The 19,434-nt window shown below is 44.5% G+C and overlaps 1 protein-coding gene across 4 annotated transcripts in view; it reads left to right on the top strand.

Moving 5' to 3' along the window:
* The first annotated feature begins 1,555 nt into the window (after nucleotides 1-1,555).
* Nucleotides 1,556-19,434, top strand: part of RAB3C (RAB3C, member RAS oncogene family) — a 115,767-nt gene continuing 97,888 nt past the window's right edge. The window contains exons 1-2 of one of the 4 annotated variants that reach the window (XM_081880798.1): nucleotides 1,556-1,683; nucleotides 11,223-11,450. In XM_081880798.1, the coding sequence (XP_081736924.1) occupies nucleotides 1,666-1,683; nucleotides 11,223-11,450 (246 nt within the window). In that variant the 5' untranslated portion in view covers nucleotides 1,556-1,665. Of the gene's footprint in view, nucleotides 1,684-2,294; nucleotides 2,584-6,828; nucleotides 7,077-11,222; nucleotides 11,451-19,434 lie in introns of those variants that run through there. The other 3 variants (XM_081880797.1, XM_081880796.1, XM_081880799.1) reach the window with 3 other exon arrangements.

Genomic DNA, 19,434 nt, shown 5'->3' with positions numbered 1-19,434 from the left:
TGATTCCCACCCCTAGCGGTCCGATTTGGGTTTAAACCTCTCCATGTAGACCAGCAGCATGGAGATGCCAGTTTCTACCTCCCTGCTCATCAGATTGATCATTTGATGAGCCAGGGTAGGGACAATAACTCAATATGCATGGATCAGCTGAGTAGGGGGGCATGAGAGCCACACACTCATCCCTGGCATGTGGACCCTGAAGAGTTAAAAGCCCCCCTCCCCCAAAAAGGCTAACAACCTGTTCCAAAGCAGATTGGCACAGAGCAACTTGAGTTTGTCATTAGAAGAAACGGATGTCACACCACTGGTCCATATCACCTGCTAGCACCAATTCCGGTTGGTAAAGGACATCCAGAATTTCTTACGCAGATGGTTCTCCCCTCCCCTTGGCTGGCTCATAACTATCAGAAAGCATGATATCACAGTTTTGAGAGCACCAGCCTTAGAAATGACAAAGCAGAACCCCTTTAAAGAAGAACTCGTTTTTTAAAAAAATTCAGCTCACCCACCCATGATGGTAAAGGAAGACGGCCTAGTGCCAGGTGACATTCCTGTTCCAGCTTCGGTTTCTCTTATCTTACAGCATAGCTGTAAGAACAAGTTTTTACACAGAACTTGTTTTTTTCTATGCGAGTGTTGACCAGTATATACACCTGTGACCCTGCCTGTATCTTTCACTCACACACTTTTCTCTATGCCATCTCTAGCCCAACACATTCAGTATACAAAGAGTGAGTGGCAGGTGAGCATCCTTCAACAAACAGTGAACATACGCTAGGACATATGCTAGGGATTTGCAGTCAATCAAGTCTAAACAGGTGCATTATTACCATTACCATTATTAAATTTATCAAAGGAAGGTGGAAGAAAAATGATGGGGACAATAAAACAAAAATAAAAAATATCTAAATAATACTAATAACAACAAAAATACCCACTATCAGTTCGTATTACAGATACAGTAACCACCAATGCATACCTCTTGTTAACCAGATAAAGAAATATAAGCCCTCCAGCTGTCTAGATAGGTATCCACCACAAAAATGTTTTCAACATGGAATATAGAAAAATAGAATTGTGGGGTTGGAAGGTCCCCCAAGGATCATCTAGTCCAACCCCCTACAATGTCTTCCTACCGCTTGTCTAACGGGTCCCAGAAACACCCACCCACGAGACTGACTTCCAAGCCTGCTTTGCAACCAGATCAGCCAGAGACGGGCTTAATTAATTCGCCAGCCTCGTCTCTGCTGCACTGCTTTGTTTTGCTAGGCATTTTATATAACTTGGTTGCTTCTGCCACACACACACACACGCCACGCTCCTCCCTCGGCCTCCTTCACCTGCTGTTCTTCTGGATCAGAGTTAATTAATGCGAAATTTCCAAAAGTGCCCAAAGGGAGGCTCAGGCGGATCGCGCGCGCGCGTTAATAGCGCTGCTAGGAAACTCAGCTCTGCGTTGGGCATCGCTTAATAACGCTTCCTCCACCTGCCGGGCGGTGGGGCGGGGGAAGAAGGCAAAGCAAGCGCGCTCTCCGCCTGGCCTCCCGACGCCACCAGCCGTCTCAGGGGCCGTCGCTTCCCCCACGAGGGTCTCCCTCGCCTGCTCTCTGTGTGTGGACGTGTCTCTTTCTCCGGCTGGTGCTACGTCGCCTGGGCGAGATCTCGATGGAAATCTACGGCAAGGTAAGAGCGCTGTGGGCTCCTCCACGCCCCTCTTTTCAAATACTTCCTTGAAAGCAGCTGACAAGCTTCTTCGCCTTTAACGAAAAGGACTCGCCAGTATGGAGTCCAAAGCAAAACACCCAACCGGCCTGATCTCTCGCTCTCTGCCGTCCTAGCAAATGAGTTCCAACCGCGACACCAGGAAAAAAATATACTGTATATATAGCAAACATCTTGGAAGCTGCCCGCTTCCCTTTTCTTTGAGAAACAGTAGTTAAAACAAGGGAAAGGTGGCCTTAAATGGGCGAGGCGGGCTTTGCATTTTCTCCTGTCTCTGTTTGTGAGGTGGGAATTGCATTTCTTGCCTATTTGCCTTCTCTGGGTTCTCCGAGCATCGCCTAGAGAAAGCGCAGAAACTTTCGCCCAACAGCGCGCAAATTCGCGGCCGCAGAGCCGCCCTCCCTCCCTGCGCCCCGTTTCCATGGAGCCGCCTCCTCGAGGGAGGGGGTGGAGCTCCGGGAGGCGGCGGCGGAAGCGAGGCTCCCTGGGACATGTAGTCCTGGCTCCCTCCGCTTTCCATTGGACCCGGGCCTGGGACGCGCGGCGGCTGGCACTACAGCTCCCACCGGCCGCCGCGAGGGGCGCTGGGCCAAGGCGCGGCAGGGGAGGCCGGGTGGACAGCTCCGCGGTGCTGAATTGTCTGCTGGGCTGCGAGGCGAGCGTGTTGTTGCTGCTGCTGCTGACGCGCCGGGCGCGTGTGTCTCTCTGTGCTTGTGTGCGTGGCGTGTAGACGGGGTTGGCCACGACTGCTGCTGCTTCGTCTGCTGCTGCTGCTTCTCCCGCTTGCCTGTGAGACCCCAGTGGCCGAGGGGAAAGGACAGGGCGCGCGGCTGAACCATGAGGCACGAAGCTCCTGTGCAGGTGAGTGACAACAGACCGAAGGGGAACCGCGAACGAACTCTGCGCGCGCTCTCAGGGAAAGGGTAGTGGCTACCGGGGGGGGGGGGTGAGATGGCGGGTACGCGCACGAGAGACAGGCAGAGCGCGCGCCCCTCTCCTAAAGTCACTCGGTTGTTGTGCGATCGCTGCTGGTCATCTTTAGATGGGTTGTTGTTTCTTTCGAAGAGGGAGGGGTGCTGCACTAGGCACAGATTGTCATATGTTGTTATTTAACACACACTCAGACACACACCCCAAAATAAATCTCTGGTCACACGGATCTTGGTTGTTCCTTCACTGGGCAGGGAGGAAAGGCGAGGCGTCAACTCAAGCATCGCTTACTGAGTGAATCCAAGCCAGCTAGCAAACGCCTTTCCCCTGACAACACCATTTCCTCTTCCAAGAGGGTGAGTGTTAAAGATCCAGGGCGACAGCAGAGCACACAGAGCAGCCGTAATGTTGGAGGTTTCGTGAAAAGAAAAGAAGCAGCAGCAGCAACCCAACATAAGCCCATTCCCCCCTGGTATTAGCATAATAACACCAGGGGGAAATGGGTTTCTGTTATTGCAGTTTTGTATGATGGGTTATTTTCTTAAGAGCACACTAAATCTCCAGCATTAGGGGTGCAATCCTAAACACATTTACTAGGGAGTAATCCTTCCCCTCCTCACACACTGAGCATAGCAGGACTTACTCATGAGTAAAGATACACAGGTTTGTTCTTTGTGCTAGCTAACAGTGCAGTCCTGTGCAGGTTTACTCAAAAGTTAGGTACCCAATTGAAGCCTTAATGTTAGAGCTTCTGTTAAGTTGCTTTTGATGATGTGATATATATTTTGCCTGAGGGATCATGTAAACCTGTGATCCCTAAATTCTTTTGCATAGTGTAAGTTTTGAAAGCAATGAGTCTCTGATCAAAGGCACATCAAGGTAAGAAAATAGTAGTAATAACCATAAGTTAATATGTAATGAGTCTTAGAAGGGGGAAATAGCAGTTATGGGAATATTGTCATTCTGGAACAAAGAATGATATGTAGCTCAGAAGAAACAGAGAGTATCACTCTTGAAAATGCTTTTATGTGGAAGCTCTTACTATCCAGACTGAAGAAACAAAATAAAGTTCAAGTGTTTGTAATGTACAAAGGTATGCATTTTTTATTGAGTCACAATAATTTACTCCCATTTGTTGAGTTATACTAAATGACCATTATTACGACTGTCATTTGAATGGCAACTCTACAATACTCAAACTGATAAACATCCATCATCTTGGTATTAGAAATCTGGCCACCAGATCTTTACACTTTCATTCTGAGCTGTTGGGTTTTTGCAATACATTGATTTAGCAAGTGTGTTTTCCCCTTCTGTAATGCAGGTTTTAACATTTATTCTTTCCAATTGCAAAATAAAGTGAAATCTTAAAAAAAAAAAACCAAAATCTCAGTGTTCCCTTATACAGCACCTCTGTAAATGGTTGGGCGTGCTTGATTATGAAAGGTGAATAACCATCTCGTCCGAATCACTAGCCCATATCATGTTACATGCTGACATCTCATTATCTCTGCTATATCATTGTATTTTAAACATTTCATCCTGTGTCCTGACAAAACTAAAAACCTTGCTTATTTGTTGAAAGAGTAAATATGTTTTAAATCAGAATTAAAGGTGAGTTTGCTGCAGGATTAGTTATGCAGGTTTTGTCTGTTGAGAAAACTTACTTAGGAATAAGACTCGGTAAACTCAGTCGGACTTATTTTGGGAACCATGCATAGGATAGGGCAGCAGGACTGCAACCATACACTGTTACTTGAATGTAGATCATATTGAATTCAACTGAACTTACTTCTGAGTAACAAAGTATAAGATTGGGCTGCATAGGTTTGTACAAACAGAACTGTGGTTGTAAGGTAGTACAGATAAAGAAAATTGGGCTGAAATATTTTATTTTGCATTGCCTTAGCATCTATTCTGTTTGGATATTATGTATGGATGTTATAATCTTAATTTGACATTTCAAGATGGAAAGATCTGCTCCCCCCCCCTTCCCTAAGCAGTAAAAGAGCTAATTATATATATGTAAAGGTAGCAGCAAAGCTGTCAAAAACAAAGCTGTGAGGGGCGGCAGCATTGAGGTGGACTACTAATGTATTTTTTCCCATGTCTCCTCCATAATTATAATTACAGAGCATCAAGGATTCTCTGAGATATGAAAATGCAATCAAGCAGAGTACTTCAGATTAGCATTTAAAGTCCACAAATAAAAATGTTTCCTCCTCCCCCTCCCTCCTGCTGAATATGTCTAGAATAATTCTGAATAAACCTTTAAGCGAGTCCAGGTTCCATTCTTTTGTTCTCTGGTGGTTTGGAAGTTTCTGATGGATTTTCTTTTCTGACTGAGTGTTGCAGTCTTTGCAGAAGAGGCTGTAGGGTTAGTTAAACTAGTTATCTCCTTAGGCTCATTTTAATTTGTTAGTGAAAAGAAGCTTTGACTGTGGGATCCTATGCGTGTCTACTCAGATATAAGCACAATTTATTTCACTGGGGCTTATTTCCAGGTAAGTGAGTATAAGACTGCAACCTTAGTTGCCTACTATCCCTGGCCCCCCAAAAATGCTTTTTGTTACAGAGACAATCAATTCTCTGTTCCATAGATGTATATGGCTTGTGGAATTAAATTGAAAATACCTGTTTATATCATTTATACCCCACCTTTCCTTCAAGAAGCTCAGGGTGGCATCTTTCCTCTCCTGCGTTTTATCCTCTCAAGAATCCTGTGGTGTAAGAGACTGAGTGTGAGTGACTGGCCCAAGGTCACCCAGTAAGCTTTGTGGCTCAGTGGCGATTTGAACCCAGGCCTTCCAGTTCCTATCCTCACACTCTAACCACTACACTACAGTGGATTTCACAACCAATGTACATGCTAATGGATTTGAGGTACTTCCACACATCACATTCCCCATTCACGCAGTTAGTGTTAAACACCTGCCAAAGCAGTGCAGTCAGATGGGGAAAGCCAATGTTAGGAAGCGCCCAAATCCCAAAGATTGGCTGGCTGGGTTCTATTTCTCACCGTTTCAGATTCCTGCACTTCTGGCCTTATTAGCTGACTCAGACTGCACTGATGCTTTGCCTGCCCTCGTTTTCTCTGGAAGCAACATTTCCTTTCTTTTCCTCATTAGAAGGAATTTTACCCACCCTTTGATTACACACACATCACTCAGGGTGGCTTGCGACAATTAAATTTGCAATAAAACAACCACGTCAAACAAAATTCTATAAAGGGAGGCATAACAGATGAACACAGTATTCTGCACAGCAAGGAAAACGCCTGCCAGAATAATAATAAAAAGCCTATTTGCTATTTGGCAGAAGGCAACAAACTACTTCAGCTTCATGGGGCAAGTATGCCACAATTTAGGTGTGGCCACTGAGAAAGCCCTTTCGCTTGTCTCAGCAATGTGTCACCATAGGTAGGACACGACATGGGCTGTTCAAAGCACCTCGGAATCTTAGAGATAGAAAACAATCTGTCTTAGGTCACAACCACACCATACATTTAATACACTGTTATACCACTTTAGCAGTCATGGTTTCCCCCAAAGAATCCCAGGAACCCAGGATGCTGAGAGTTGTTAGAAGATCCCTCTTCTCACTGAGTTGCAGTTCTCGGAGTGGTTGAACAGCCAATATTTATTTTCAGGGAACTCAGGGAATTGTAGTTCTGTAAGGGGAATCTCCTAACAATTCTCAGTACCTACAGTTCCCAGGATGCTTTGGGAGAAGCCATAACTGAGAAAGTGATATTGTGCTTTAAATGAAAAGTGAGGATATGATCTTATTTTCCCAGGACATTTCTTCACTGGTTGATGACAGGCCTATTTACATATACATGTGTTTACTGGGCTTGACAACTTTCAGATGAACATGTGAGTTTCCTTCATGGAAACCATTGTGTGTGGGACAGAGCAGCTCCTTCTGTAGTGTTTGATGTGTAACAGTCCATTTGCACATGCAGGCCATCGATGGTAAGTTGAGCTTAGGATTTCTACCCCACCCCCTTGTGTCCATCCCATGCCCAGAAAAGGGGCAGGGTGAGTCATCATTCAGAAATCGATTGCTCATTTACTGGGAGCTGAAATGTGGTGGCTGGAATCCAAGTGATGGTAGTTGGTAGAAAGAACCATCTGTGATGTCATAAAAGAATCCCTGGAATCAGAAAAGATTCCCTCATCTTAACTGCTCTCACATAACCAAGTTTACCTAGAGGGTAGTTGGGGCTTCTTTGTTTGGAGATGAAACATCTGACATGGACCCTGCACACATTAAAATCCAGAGGAGGGGGAAAAACTGAATCCAACAGAGCCATCACTAATGGTATGATACAGAGCATATACTCTTTCTTATTTGTGGCATCCAAAAGACTGAGTCAACATTTCTATCCAGCTATCCACCGTGATCCCAAGATGACTTTCCCGGTCAGTCACTACCAATTCAGACCTGATTAGTGCAAATGTGATTAGCATCCCTTTCAATTTGCTGACATTGAATCATGTTTTCCATTTTAATGCCCATTCACCAGGCTGGGAGAGTTCTTTTTGGAGCTTTTCACAATTCCTTTTTGTTTTAATCACCCTGAACAATTTGATATCATCAGCAAACTTGGCCCCCACACTGTTCACTCCTAGCTGCAGGCCATTTGAGAACAAGTTAAAAAGTACTTGTCCCAATGCAGATCTTTGGCAAACCCCTTTAATACATCCCCCTATGTGTTTTATGATTTTCCTGATATTGTAAGTGAGCTGGAATTGGTCTGTGACTGTAATAATAAAAAATTCAATTCAATTCATCCCAGCATTGCTAGATCTATCCATTTCTTCCTACTATGCTGCCTAATCTTTACCAGGTTACTGACCTTGTTTTCTTATCTCATGACTGCTAAACTTATGTGTCTTTGGTGACAGACTTTTTCAAAAGCTTTCTGAAAATCTAAGTACACAATATTTACTTGATCAGCTTATCCACATACTTAATGACATTGTTAAAGGACTCTTAAAAGGTTATTAGCTATGACTTACCTTAGCAGCTATGATTCCTCTTCAGCAAAGTCTTGTTCTTCAGTATCAGGGATGGGAACAACTGAAACTTGGCACACCAGGCTGTTTTGAGAAGCTACAGCCACCCACCCCACACTTTACACCAAACATGATGTCAGGTGTGGTGGGGCAGATAAGAGTGGGGCTTCAAAGGAAAAATTAGTGGCTTAAAGCAGGCTCTTGGTCATTCCTTTTGTGAGTCGAGGACCCCCCACCTGCGTAGTGGTAAAATAAGACACAAAGACACATGTATTTTAGGTTAACAGGCTAAAGTAGGCCACAACTTTTATTGGTTACAGCATGTGAGTGGTATTGGCTTAGGCATTGGGTCAAACAACCTATATTTGACCCCAACTGTGCAGCCGGGGTCTTTGAAGGTTAACAAACAGTGGGAGGAGCTTGTTGATGCAAATACAACTGGAAGCTTCCCCTGATGTCACCAGGGGTTGTGCCATGGCCCTAGCCGCCGGCAGGGCATTGGACAGGATCCACGACCACCGGATTCCTTTAACGGAATACCCTACAAGGGGCGGGGTAGGTGGTGGCCTCATTCCTTTTATGGGGCAAGGAAAATCAATGTGTCCTGTGTTCAGCTTAATTCAGAATGCTCTGACTTTTTTGTCATAGAATCATAGAATTGTAAACTTGGAAGGGACCCCAAGTGTCAACTAGTCCAACTGCCTGCAATGCAGGAATCCAAGCTAAATAATCTCTGACAGATGGCCATCCAGCCTCTGTTTTAAAACCTCCAGTGAAGGGGATTCCATCACCTTCCAAGGTAGTCAAACAGCTCTTACTGCCAGAAATTTTTATATGATGTTCCATCGGCATCTCTCTCCTTTTAATTTGAATCTATTGGTTGCTCCATCTTCCATGTGACAGCTCTTTAAATATCTGAAGATGGCTATCATATCTTCTCTCAGTCTCCTCTTATCCAGGCTAAACATACCCAACTCCCTCATGAAGCTTGGTGTTCTGACTCTTGATCATCATGGTCACCCTCCTCTGCACACGCTCCAACTTGTCAATACCCTTCTTAAACTGTGGTGCCCAGAACTGGACATCATTTGGTTCACATGTACATCTCACACACAGTTGGGTTGCCTTCTTAGAATTGAGCTCAAGTCCATCTCCCCTTTGATTGGTTCCACGACCAACTCTTCTTGGGCACAGTCATTTTAGGGTATCTAGAAATGTCACCCTTTTGTAGTGACCAGAATATTTACCCAGTCAATATGAGGGTAATTGAAGCTACCGTTTGCCACAAGATGCTCTCCTTTGGATGCCCCCCCCCTCCCCACACTCTACCTTAAGATCACCCTAGGCATTTTGTTCAGTAGAGCTGGGGATAGTATGTCCCCAGTACTAAATTACTTTTGGAGCCCAGAATGATTCTGTGGAGGAGTCTGCCTGTCTCATTCGGAATTACAGGCTTGTTTGGCTCTATGTTCTCATTCACTTGCTGAGTAATACTGCATCTAGTACACCCCTCCCAGTCCTTCTTATAGAATTTACACTCAGAGATAACCACATTCCACTCATTCTCTACATTCCACCCTCTAATTTTGTGCTGTCCTTTAAAACCACACCTTCCACCATCTCATCCACTCATTGGGGCTACTCAGTCCTGCCTCTCCATCTGACCATAATGTGCAGAAGATTTTAGTAAGAAGAATAGCACAAGGAAATGAAATTGGCAGTTACTGCCAAGTGACGGGACTGGGAGGCCTTTATGATGCCTCTGAACACACCAGGTTCTTCGTAATTGAGGAAAAGTAAAAGGAAGCATAGCAAGCCTTCAGATGGGAGTGGTTATGTTTAATCAAAGAGATGAGTGGGAGTCTGCTTCCGTGTAGTGATAGCAGCAGGAATTCCTGAATCAGAGACTGTCATGAATAATTTTTTTATATATACACACACACTGCAACTCCATTCTTTGAAGTGTTCTTCAATTCATTTGTCTCGTAACACCAGCCAGTGATCCAAACTCCCCACCCTCTATATGAAATATCAGACAAGCTGTACTTTTAAAAGGAGGATAAGGCTCATTATGCATTCAAGCAGAATTGAAAGGCTGGAGAGAACACTTGAAAAAACACCCAACCCCAATATCTCCTCCGCAAGTGCCCTCCACACCACTTGGTACCTGTTCTAGCTTAGCCTGTATAATTTGTATTTTAGTGTAATGCAAGAAAATACAGTGTGTGCTGTGATGAAATACATTCTCAGACTTGATTGTTTCCATTGAAATAGATGGAACAAGTTAAATCTTGATGTAACTTAAGCCCCGGGTAAGTGGGGTTAGGACTGCAGCCTAAGTGCAACTAACTTAGTCTGGGTCCGGCCCATAGAACCAAGTTTAATTTCCTGCTGACAACATTAGAACTAATGTTGTGTTGTTGTGACTGAAATAAATAGTTTTAAATTAGACTGAAAAGTCTCCCATGTCTGAATCCATCACTCCAGGCACTATACTGGCTCCAGAGGATGAGGCAAGAAGATGCCAAACAGCATGAGACCAGGTCAAGAATTTTTCTGGCGGCCTGACCTTGTACACATCTACTTGAAAGTCAGCTTCAATGAGTTCAATGGGACTTCCCACCCCCCTCCAGTAATTGTGCTCAGGACTGTAGCCGCCATGCAGCCTGAGCCTTCACAATTTTCGTTCTACATAGAGCTGCAGAGATACGATTTAGTAATAAAAAGGATACCAGCAAATTATTTGAAATAATTGCATTATTGTGTAGTGGCGGGAATGTAGTCGTCTAACTTTCTAATCATCAGAATGTTGGACTAGGACTGGGGAAATCTTGGATTCAAATCCTCTTTCACCCACAAAGTCCACTAGGCGAGCTTCAGCCACTCACAACCTCTCAAATTAACCTACTTCACAGTGGCCATGGAGGAAAATCGTTGTAAGCTGTCCCCAGGATCCTTGGAGGAAGGACAGGATACAAATGTTGTAGAACACTGTGTTATTAAAAAGCAGCGCTGTTTGTCAGCAAGGCCAGTAGTTAACCCATAGACCTGAAACTGGATTAGTTTTGCAACACAAAGCTAATGAGAAAAAAACATTTTGCTTCCTACCTTCCACCCTACCTAATTTTTTTTAACCCCTGAAGTGCTTTTCCATTTCATCCTCCCCTGACTTGAATTACGAGGGCCTGTAATGCTTTCCACAGCTATTAATTTTGACTGCAGTGCTGCCACTTGAGGGAAGGTTCTTTAACATTTCTGCGAATGGGGAGCTAGTTTCATACTGTGCTAAGTGAGTCATGATGGTGCTCTTTCGGAGACATTTTCAGCACTGGTCAGCACTTAAGTTTATAGCTGGATTACCAGGAGGGTTGGGGAATAGTTTAGGACCTCATTAAATTTGTCCTCTAATATTATGGTATGCAACACTGAGGAGCTCAATTAAATGCAAGCACTTTGGACTTACATGATGTGAACCTAAAGGATAAATCACAAAAAAATAACCCTCTTTCTTCCCCTTCCCCCGCACCATCTTTCTGAAAATTATTACAGATGGCCTCTACGCAAGACGCCAGGTTTGGCCAGAAGGACACATCAGACCAGAACTTTGATTACATGTTCAAACTGCTCATCATTGGAAACAGCAGCGTTGGGAAAACCTCTTTTTTGTTCCGTTATGCCGACGATTCTTTTACCTCGGCTTTTGTCAGCACCGTTGGGATCGATTTCAAAGTCAAGACGGTTTTCAAAAACGAAAAAAGAATTAAGCTGCAGATTTGGGTAAGAAAAATGGGGGGGGGGAGACACAAATCCTTTTCTTCTTTAGAAGCTTGTGTAATGACCATCATAGACAGGTCTCCATATTTGCACTCTTAAAAATAATGGTTTGTGGTTTATTGTTAAATCTGAAGTGGGTACCTTGGCTTAATCGTAATGTGTTGCCATGCCCTTCTCCTGCTGCTCTTCTTCCTTCCTTCCTTCCTTCCTTCCTTTCTCTCTCTCTCTCTCTCTCTGTCTCCTTCTCTCACTCTCTCTCCTCCCCTCAGCTGGCAACAGGTTCCTTGACCTGCACATTTCCCTCTCCAGCTGAGCTGCCTAGCTCTTCAAGCAGCAGCTGCCAAACATTTTGGTACAGCAGCCAGGGATTCAGATGGGTGACAAGAGGACAAAAAGACAGCATTAAGCCAAGCCAAGCCAAACTCGCTTTATCATCTGTGTGTGGGGCCCTGGCCACTGTGGGAAACAGGAGGCTGGACTTGATCTGATCCAGCAGGGTGCTTCTTACATTCTAATGGTGCCCTAAAATTGACTGCCTCACCTCATCTAATGGGAGGAGTGGCCCTCAAAAGGCCCCAGACCCAGGAAAAGGAAGGGCTTATTCTCTGCACCCACCAAAGTGCTGTTATGCAATTTTGTGCACCTGCAAGGTAAGGCACCAGTATTAAACCACTCTTGCAAGATGTTGTTTACTTCCCAAGGGAAACATGCAAGCCGCCAGAAAAGAGTCTTAACAATGGCCATTGGGAGCAAGTGAGAGGGAGGGAGGTAAGAGAATTTTCACACAGCAGATGAATCTTTGCACAACTAGTGAGGGTCAACTTTGCACTAGTGGTGAGTGAAGGTCAACTGATCCCCAGTGTCCTCCTATACATGCTAAACCTCACTGTCTTCAGGGACAAGACTTGGTGAATTCTTTCATGACTGTCTCCCCAAGAAGTCTTGCCATTGCAAAATGAATTTCCCTTCTGACTGCTGCATTTGATTTAGTGTTTTTGCATTCCGTACTTTGTGCTGCACTTAAGGCTAAAGTAAAATGATATGACTGCAGTACCCCCAGGGCTGCTAATGAAATAAGATATGAATCTTGTGAAAGTTGCTCTGTGAATTGATTTTAAATCAATTGAACGTGTTCCCCTCATTGCATAACTTGCAGTGACAGCTGCATTATTATAAGTGTGTAGGCCCCATGTCTGCAAGATCATAGTATCCTTCCACTGTATTGCTTTCATCCAACTGCTTTGGATGTTTGATGATGATGATGATGATGATTTTGTAATTGTGTTCTAAGTGTGGACTAGTAAGTGAAAGGGGACTGTATCCAATGTTTTGTCCTACCCAGAGTAGATCACTGAAATAAATGGACATGACTAACAAATTCATTCCTTTTGGTGGGTTTACTCTGAGTAGCACTGGATACAATTCAGGGTCTGTAATTTCCTTGGCATATCATGCAATTGTGTTTATTCAAAGTACAGTATATGTTTCCATTCCCCACTATTTCTACTAGTTGCTGCTGAAATTAACATTTGCAGAATTGTTGGATATGATCATGTGATAGCCCACTATGAGGAGAGACATACCTTCTTTTCATTCATTCATCACAGCTTTATAGGAGAAGGACCATAATACAGTGAGAGAGTGTATGCTTTGTATCCCAAAGGTCCCAGGTTCAATCCCTAGTATCTCCAGATAGGGCTATGAGAGACCCCTGCCTCAGAGAACCACTGCCAGAGTTTATCCTGAGATGGTTGCACCAGTGGCCTGACTTAGAGGAAGGCAGCTTTCCCTGTTCTTCTGTGTTCCTAGGTTTAAAGAATTGCAAGCATACAGGGGGTGTAGAGATGTTTTAGGATGTACAGTGGAACCTCTGTTTTCAAGGTCTTGGAAGCTGAATGATTCAGAACCCTAACGTCGAAAACCCAGAAGTGAATGCTTCCGTTTTCGACCATGCCTCAGAAATCGAACAGCTTCTGAGGTGCGTTTCTCCATTTTCTCGATTGAAATTGCTGACCGCCCATTCCACCTCAGTTGACAAACCGAGGTTCCACTGTATTTGTGGGAGGAGGTGAAGTTGGAAAGAGACAGCTTTGGTGGCCATCTGTTCTACTATTCAGGCTCTTTGAGAGGCTATCAGGCATCCTCTGTTGGAAGGTGTCCTCTGTTGGGAGGACTATCTAGTTCAGTGTAAAGATAAAGAAGCATAGGAGGGGGAGAGCAAGGATTTTTAGCATTGCCCATCAGCAGCACCTGAGCAGCAAGCTGTAGCTGGCACACAGCTCAGCTGGACATAATTTTCCCTGCTATGGTGAGATGTGTTGCTTTTCTGTTTAAATTACAGTCATTATTTCTACATCTGCAGCTTTTATGCAAACCCATAGCCTCTGTTTTAACAATGCATTCATTTCTCCTTTTGTGGCGATGCGTAAGTGGCCAACTTAGAGGCAAGCATGGCCTGGACTGCCAGATGCTAGGAGCAAACCAACAAGGAAGACTCTCTCTCTGATTTTCCGGTTGTGAGCTTCTGGCTGGTATATCTGGTGGACTCAGGGCCGGCCCTACCATTGGACAGGCAACCACCTCTGGCAGCAGAAGCTGAAGGGACAGCAGCAGTTTACCTACCAAGCAGTTCCACTTAACCTCCCTTTCCTTTCCTGTCTGTTGGGAGACCTGTGAATTCCTGGGCTCCCTAAACTAGCCTGCCACCATCGCTGGTGTAGATTCAACTGTGATTCTTATTAGCATTTGGCTGTTGGATGGAAAAGATGCATCAGTTTGTCCTTTGCCTCAGGCAGTAAAATGTCTGAGGTTGGCCCTGGTCAGAAGTACTGCAGATCTGATCCAATATATTGGTTGTTACACTCTTAAGACCTAGCCTAGGGACACATCCATGAGCTCTACCTGAGCAGAGGCTTCCCTGTTATCTTCTTTATCAGAAATGATGGCACATTCACAGTGAAATTTCATCTCTTAGCTCTCCTATCTCTGAAGAGCAAGGCCTACCAGCTACTTAGTGAGGTGGCCACCTCAAGGATTCTGGATGCCACGAAAGGGCAGCAAACTGTTAGATTATTAAAATATATATATTGTTGTGTTTTTACTGCCAGCAAGGAGGAGAGGTTCTGGTGTTGTTTTTCTGCTCCAGGTGCCAAAATAACTGAGTTGGCCTAAGGTACTTCTTTACCTTGACGCACAGCATGTGGGGGAAGATTTGGCACTTTTTGAAATAGACACCTTTCCCCTCACTCTGCATGGTGACAGGAAAACGCATCCAGCTTTAAAAGCACTGTATTCAAGCTGGAAATGAAGGGTTGGGAACGTAATGAGAGGGTGTTCCTTTGCAGCTGCGGCTTGAATTCAAACCAGGGCTGCAGAGGAGGAAAGGGTGGTAGTTCAGGCATGGAGCATCAGTTGTGCATGCAGAAGGTTCCATATTCAACCCTGGCCAGGTAGGGCTGGGAAAGTTCCCTGTCTCGAATTCTGGAGAGCTGCTGCTAGGGTCAGGATGCTGTCAGCGGCTGGTTGCCCTGGAAAGTATAAAAACAAGAAAAAGTTTCTTACTGTCCTTTTTTTATTTCAATCTTTATAGAGAGAGGCTATAGAACCCAGCCTCTTGGATAATGGCGTTGCCCCGAGTGAATCTCCACTCCCTGTCTCTCCCACTTCCTCATTCGTCATTCTCATCATCTCCTCTACGGGTGCTGCTACGTGCCCTCTGTCTTTGAGCTCTTTGCTCTCCTACTTTTAAGGCTCGCCGGGTACCAGAAGATGGAGGGTCTGGAATGCTTGTCAGCTGGGTGTTGCTCTGGCTGTCCTGTGATTTCCCAGCTTTCCCCCTCATCTGCCTCTGAGCTGCTACCTCCCTCAACCTCCTGTTGTAAATCTGTACTGTCTTCCTCTTCCTCTTCCTCCTCCCTGGAAGGGTCAGGATGGGGAGGCGGTCTCCACCATTCCTCCTCTGCCCAGTCCCTGACAGCCAGTCAGTGCAGGCAGTACTGAGGTAGATGGATCAATGGTCTGTATTGGTGTGGGACAGCTCTCTGTGAAAGGATGAACTGGAAGTACACTTAGCATGCAGCCCTGTTTAGGGAAGTTTTTAATGTTTGATGTTCTATTGTGCTTTTAATTCTGTTGGGAGCTGCCCAGAGTGGCTGGGGAAACTCAGCTAGATGGGCGGGGTATAAATAAATAACCTAATAATAATTTATAGCTTTCAATTTGAATAACCTGATTACCTCTGACATCAGGAGCTTGGCAGGTGGTCCACTTGCAGAGGGTTTTAGGTCTAGTTATTTGGCTGCATCATGTCCCCCACCCCTGGTACAAATGCACTGTTAAGCAACTCCATCAGAAAACACCATACATTGGGGTTTACAGTGTTTTGTAATGTTTTGCAGACGTCCTTACTCACTTTCCATTGCAGTGGAGAACATGTTACAATTGCCTCTGCGCCTTGATTTGCATTGGCCCCTCTAATCCCTGGCATAAAACTCATCAACTTCTCAGGAGGGAGTTTAAAGAAATGATCAAAGGCTCTGGGGTGGACTCTCTTTGATCACTTGGGTGAGCCATTTTGGAATGAGTTAACCCAGGAATTGAGTTGACACACAGCTCTCCGTTTCTGGGTCTTAATTTGAAGATATGGAAGACTCTTTTGCAAGCAGTGCTATGCTTGCTGCTTTGAAATAACTCTGCGGAGACTCTCAGCTTTGATAATTGAGCATTCCTATTTAAGCCAGTAATGAAATTTAAATATCAGCATGGCTCTTTCCATGCCTTATAATAGAGAGAAATGGAAAATAAAGCACCAATACAAAATTATTTCTTTAAAAAACAGGAGGAGACTAGCAGCAGATAAAGGCCAGTTGCCACTAGAGTCCTTTCTCAAGGACATCATTTGGCAGAGGATTCCTCAGCTTTTGATTTGGTTAAGAAAGCCCAAACTTTTTTGAGGAGCGAAGAAAGAATTTCTTCAGACAGTGTGGGCAGAGACTGATGAGAGGTGATAGATGCCTTGCATGGTGTAGCAGGATGAATGTCACACTTGACAATCTTTGCACTCTGGAAAGCATAGACATTATTTCTTTATATCATGTGTAACAACATGTGGCCAGCCAGCCATATTCTTTCCCAGGCTATGCCATTCCCTGCCCCAAGAGTAAATCAACATTCTGAGCTCACTGAGCTACATTGGGGCTCTTCCAGACTAAAGGGTTTTTTGAGGGAGGTGTATTATGCAACTTTTCATTGATGCAATAATAGTGTCTTGGCGGTGGATTTATACTTCACTATCCATGTAGCAAGGGACGCGGGTGGTCTGTGGGTTAAACCACAGAGCCTAGGACTTGCTGATCAGAAGGTGGGCAGTTCGAATCCCCGCGACAGGGTGAGCTCCCGTTGCTCGGACCCAGCTCCTGCCAACCTAGCAGTTCGAAAGCACGTCAAAGTGCAAGTAGATAAATAGGTACCGCTCCAGCGGGAAGGTAAATGGCATTTCCGTGCGCTGCTCTGGTTCGCCAGAAGTGGCTTAGTCATGCTGGCCAAATGACTCAGAAGCTCCCTCGGCCAATAAAGCGAGATGAGTGCCGCAACCCCAGAGTCGGTCACGACTGGACCTAATGGTCAAGGGTTCCTTTACCTTTTTATCCATGTAGCATCCTGCGTTGTTAGTTGTTCTACAATGTTCCCCTAATGTTATGGCATTATTGCTGTCTGGAGGGGTACTATAGTGTAATGAGTGCACCCTCTAAATGTTACCTAAACAGCTTGGAACAAATGCTCAATAAATAGCAATCACCATCTTAAACCGCTCTGCAAACAAAATGCTCAATAAACCAGAGTTGCTCTTCCACTTCCAGCTTTAAGCAGAACAGCACTGTTTGAGTGCTGCGAAATCATCTGCATCTGGAAGCCCCCGGAGTTGATATCTGGCATTGCTTATTTTCTTCTTGTTGGCTCAGATTCATTCCTCTCCCTCCACATTTGTATCATGGCTTCGATGACAAGCCATTAACTTCAACTGCCTTGAGTTCTTTGGCAGAAAGGTGGCATCGAAGGGTAGTAAGTAAATACTGTACTTTTTGCTCTGTAAGACTCACTTTTTCCCTCCTAAAAAGTAAGGGGAAATGTGTGTGTGTCTTATGGAGCGAATGCAGTTACAGATAGGTAGCCGTGTTGGTCTGCCATAGTCAAAACAAAATAAAAAAATTCCTTCCAGTAGCACCTTAAAGACCAACTAAGTTAGTTCTTGGTATGAGCTTTCGTGTGCATGCACACTTCTTCAGATACCAAAGATACCAGGTATCTGAAGAAGTGTGCATGCACACGAAAGCTCATACCAAGAACTAACTTAGTTGGTCTTTAAGGTGCTACTGGAAGGAGCGAATGCAGGCTGTGCAGCTATCCCAGAAGCCAGAACAGCAAGAGGGATTGCTGCTCTCACTGCGCAGCAATCCCTCTTGCTGTTCTGACTTCTGAGATTCAGAATATTTTTTTCCTTGTTTTCCTCCTCCAAAAACTAGGTGCGTCTTGTGGTCTGGTGCATCTTACAGAGCAAAAAATACGGTACATAATGTAAGAAGGGGAAGGGGCATTTTATTTCCCACTTGGAGTCCTGCCTGCAAACAAGTGATGCTTGCCCCCTGAGCTGGCAAGTGAAAAGCTAAGGTCCAAACCAGGGGTGGTTTGTTCTCTCTCTCTCTCTCTCCCTCTCTCTCTCTCTCTCTCTCTCTGTCTCTCCTTTTTTGTAGGGATAGTGGAAGAAATTCGATTCAGTTTGCATGCGAAGACAAAACTGCCCAAATAGCACTTCTGAAAGCGTGTGAACCGAAGCACTAATATCAAAACTTGCACACCTCCAAATTGTGCAATGCAGTTCTCCAGCCAGGCAATCTGTACAAACGTTATGCACTAAAGCTGTGCACTATATTGCATATATTAATGAAAAAAAACATTTTAAGAATGCATTATATAAGAGGAAATTGCTTCATGTAGAACTGCATAAAATGTGTGGATTGGAGAAATTCATTTTTTGTGTGATTACTTTTATATTTTTAAAAAATGATGCGGGAAAAGTGGGAAACTCAACCCATGACTGGAAAAATGAGAAGCTGTGGGAAACTGCAATGGACAGAACTGCCTATCCATATCCCTTAGGCATTGCTTTGGTAACAGGCAGCCTTGTGGGACTGCTTTGATGACTGGGGAGAAGGGGGTGGTCTGGATGAGGGTGTTTAACTCTTTCATCACATGTCTTTTCTCCAATGTAACCCCCCCCCCATGCTATTAGCATTGGCAGAGTGTGTGGGTGAAAAGATAGGTACTGTGTTTCTGACTCCCTTCCTCCCCCACACAAATACTGCAGAATTAGTAGCTTGGGAGTGGAAGGAGAGGGTTAACCCCCACCATTTCCTGGTCTTCAAAGCAACCCAGAAGGCCTTCTAATTAGCAAAACAAAAACAGCAGGAGATCCCAATGGCAGATTTCCTGCACCATCACAACTGGTTTGGTTGTGAGTTAATTATATTTCAACATTATATTGAGTGAAATTTAATTATATTTTGGGTTGGTTTTTTAATTATTATTTTTAAAGATAACCGCTATAGCAGCGGTGTCCTTTAAACTCTTTGGGTTATTCATTAAGGTGTTCCTTATCCCCTCACCTGGTCATGAAGCATTGGGTCTACTTAAATCTTACCTGCTAGATAGGTACCCTGAATCAATTACTAGGGGAATGAAAATGGAAAAAAGAACTGACAGTAACTTCCTGTTTTTCCTCTCTATCTTTTTCTCCACAAGGAAAGCACGAACCCAAAATGAAATTTCATAACTGCAGCTTAAGAGAAAAGGGTCTGGTAGTTAATTTCCCCTGTGGCGAATTCTCTTCCCTGGTCTTCTCTGGTTTCCTTTCTGTCCAATTTGTGTTAATTTTCAAAGTACCCTGTGCAATACCTGCTGTTGTTTTTCTCTTGTTAATTATCCGAGGCGT

This window comes from Podarcis erhardii (genome assembly GCF_964252035.2).
Source record: "Podarcis erhardii genome assembly, chromosome: 11".
Taxonomy (NCBI): Eukaryota; Metazoa; Chordata; class Lepidosauria; order Squamata; family Lacertidae; genus Podarcis; species Podarcis erhardii.
Note: the sequence above shows the minus strand (reverse complement) of the source record. Positions and strands in the feature narration are given on the sequence as shown.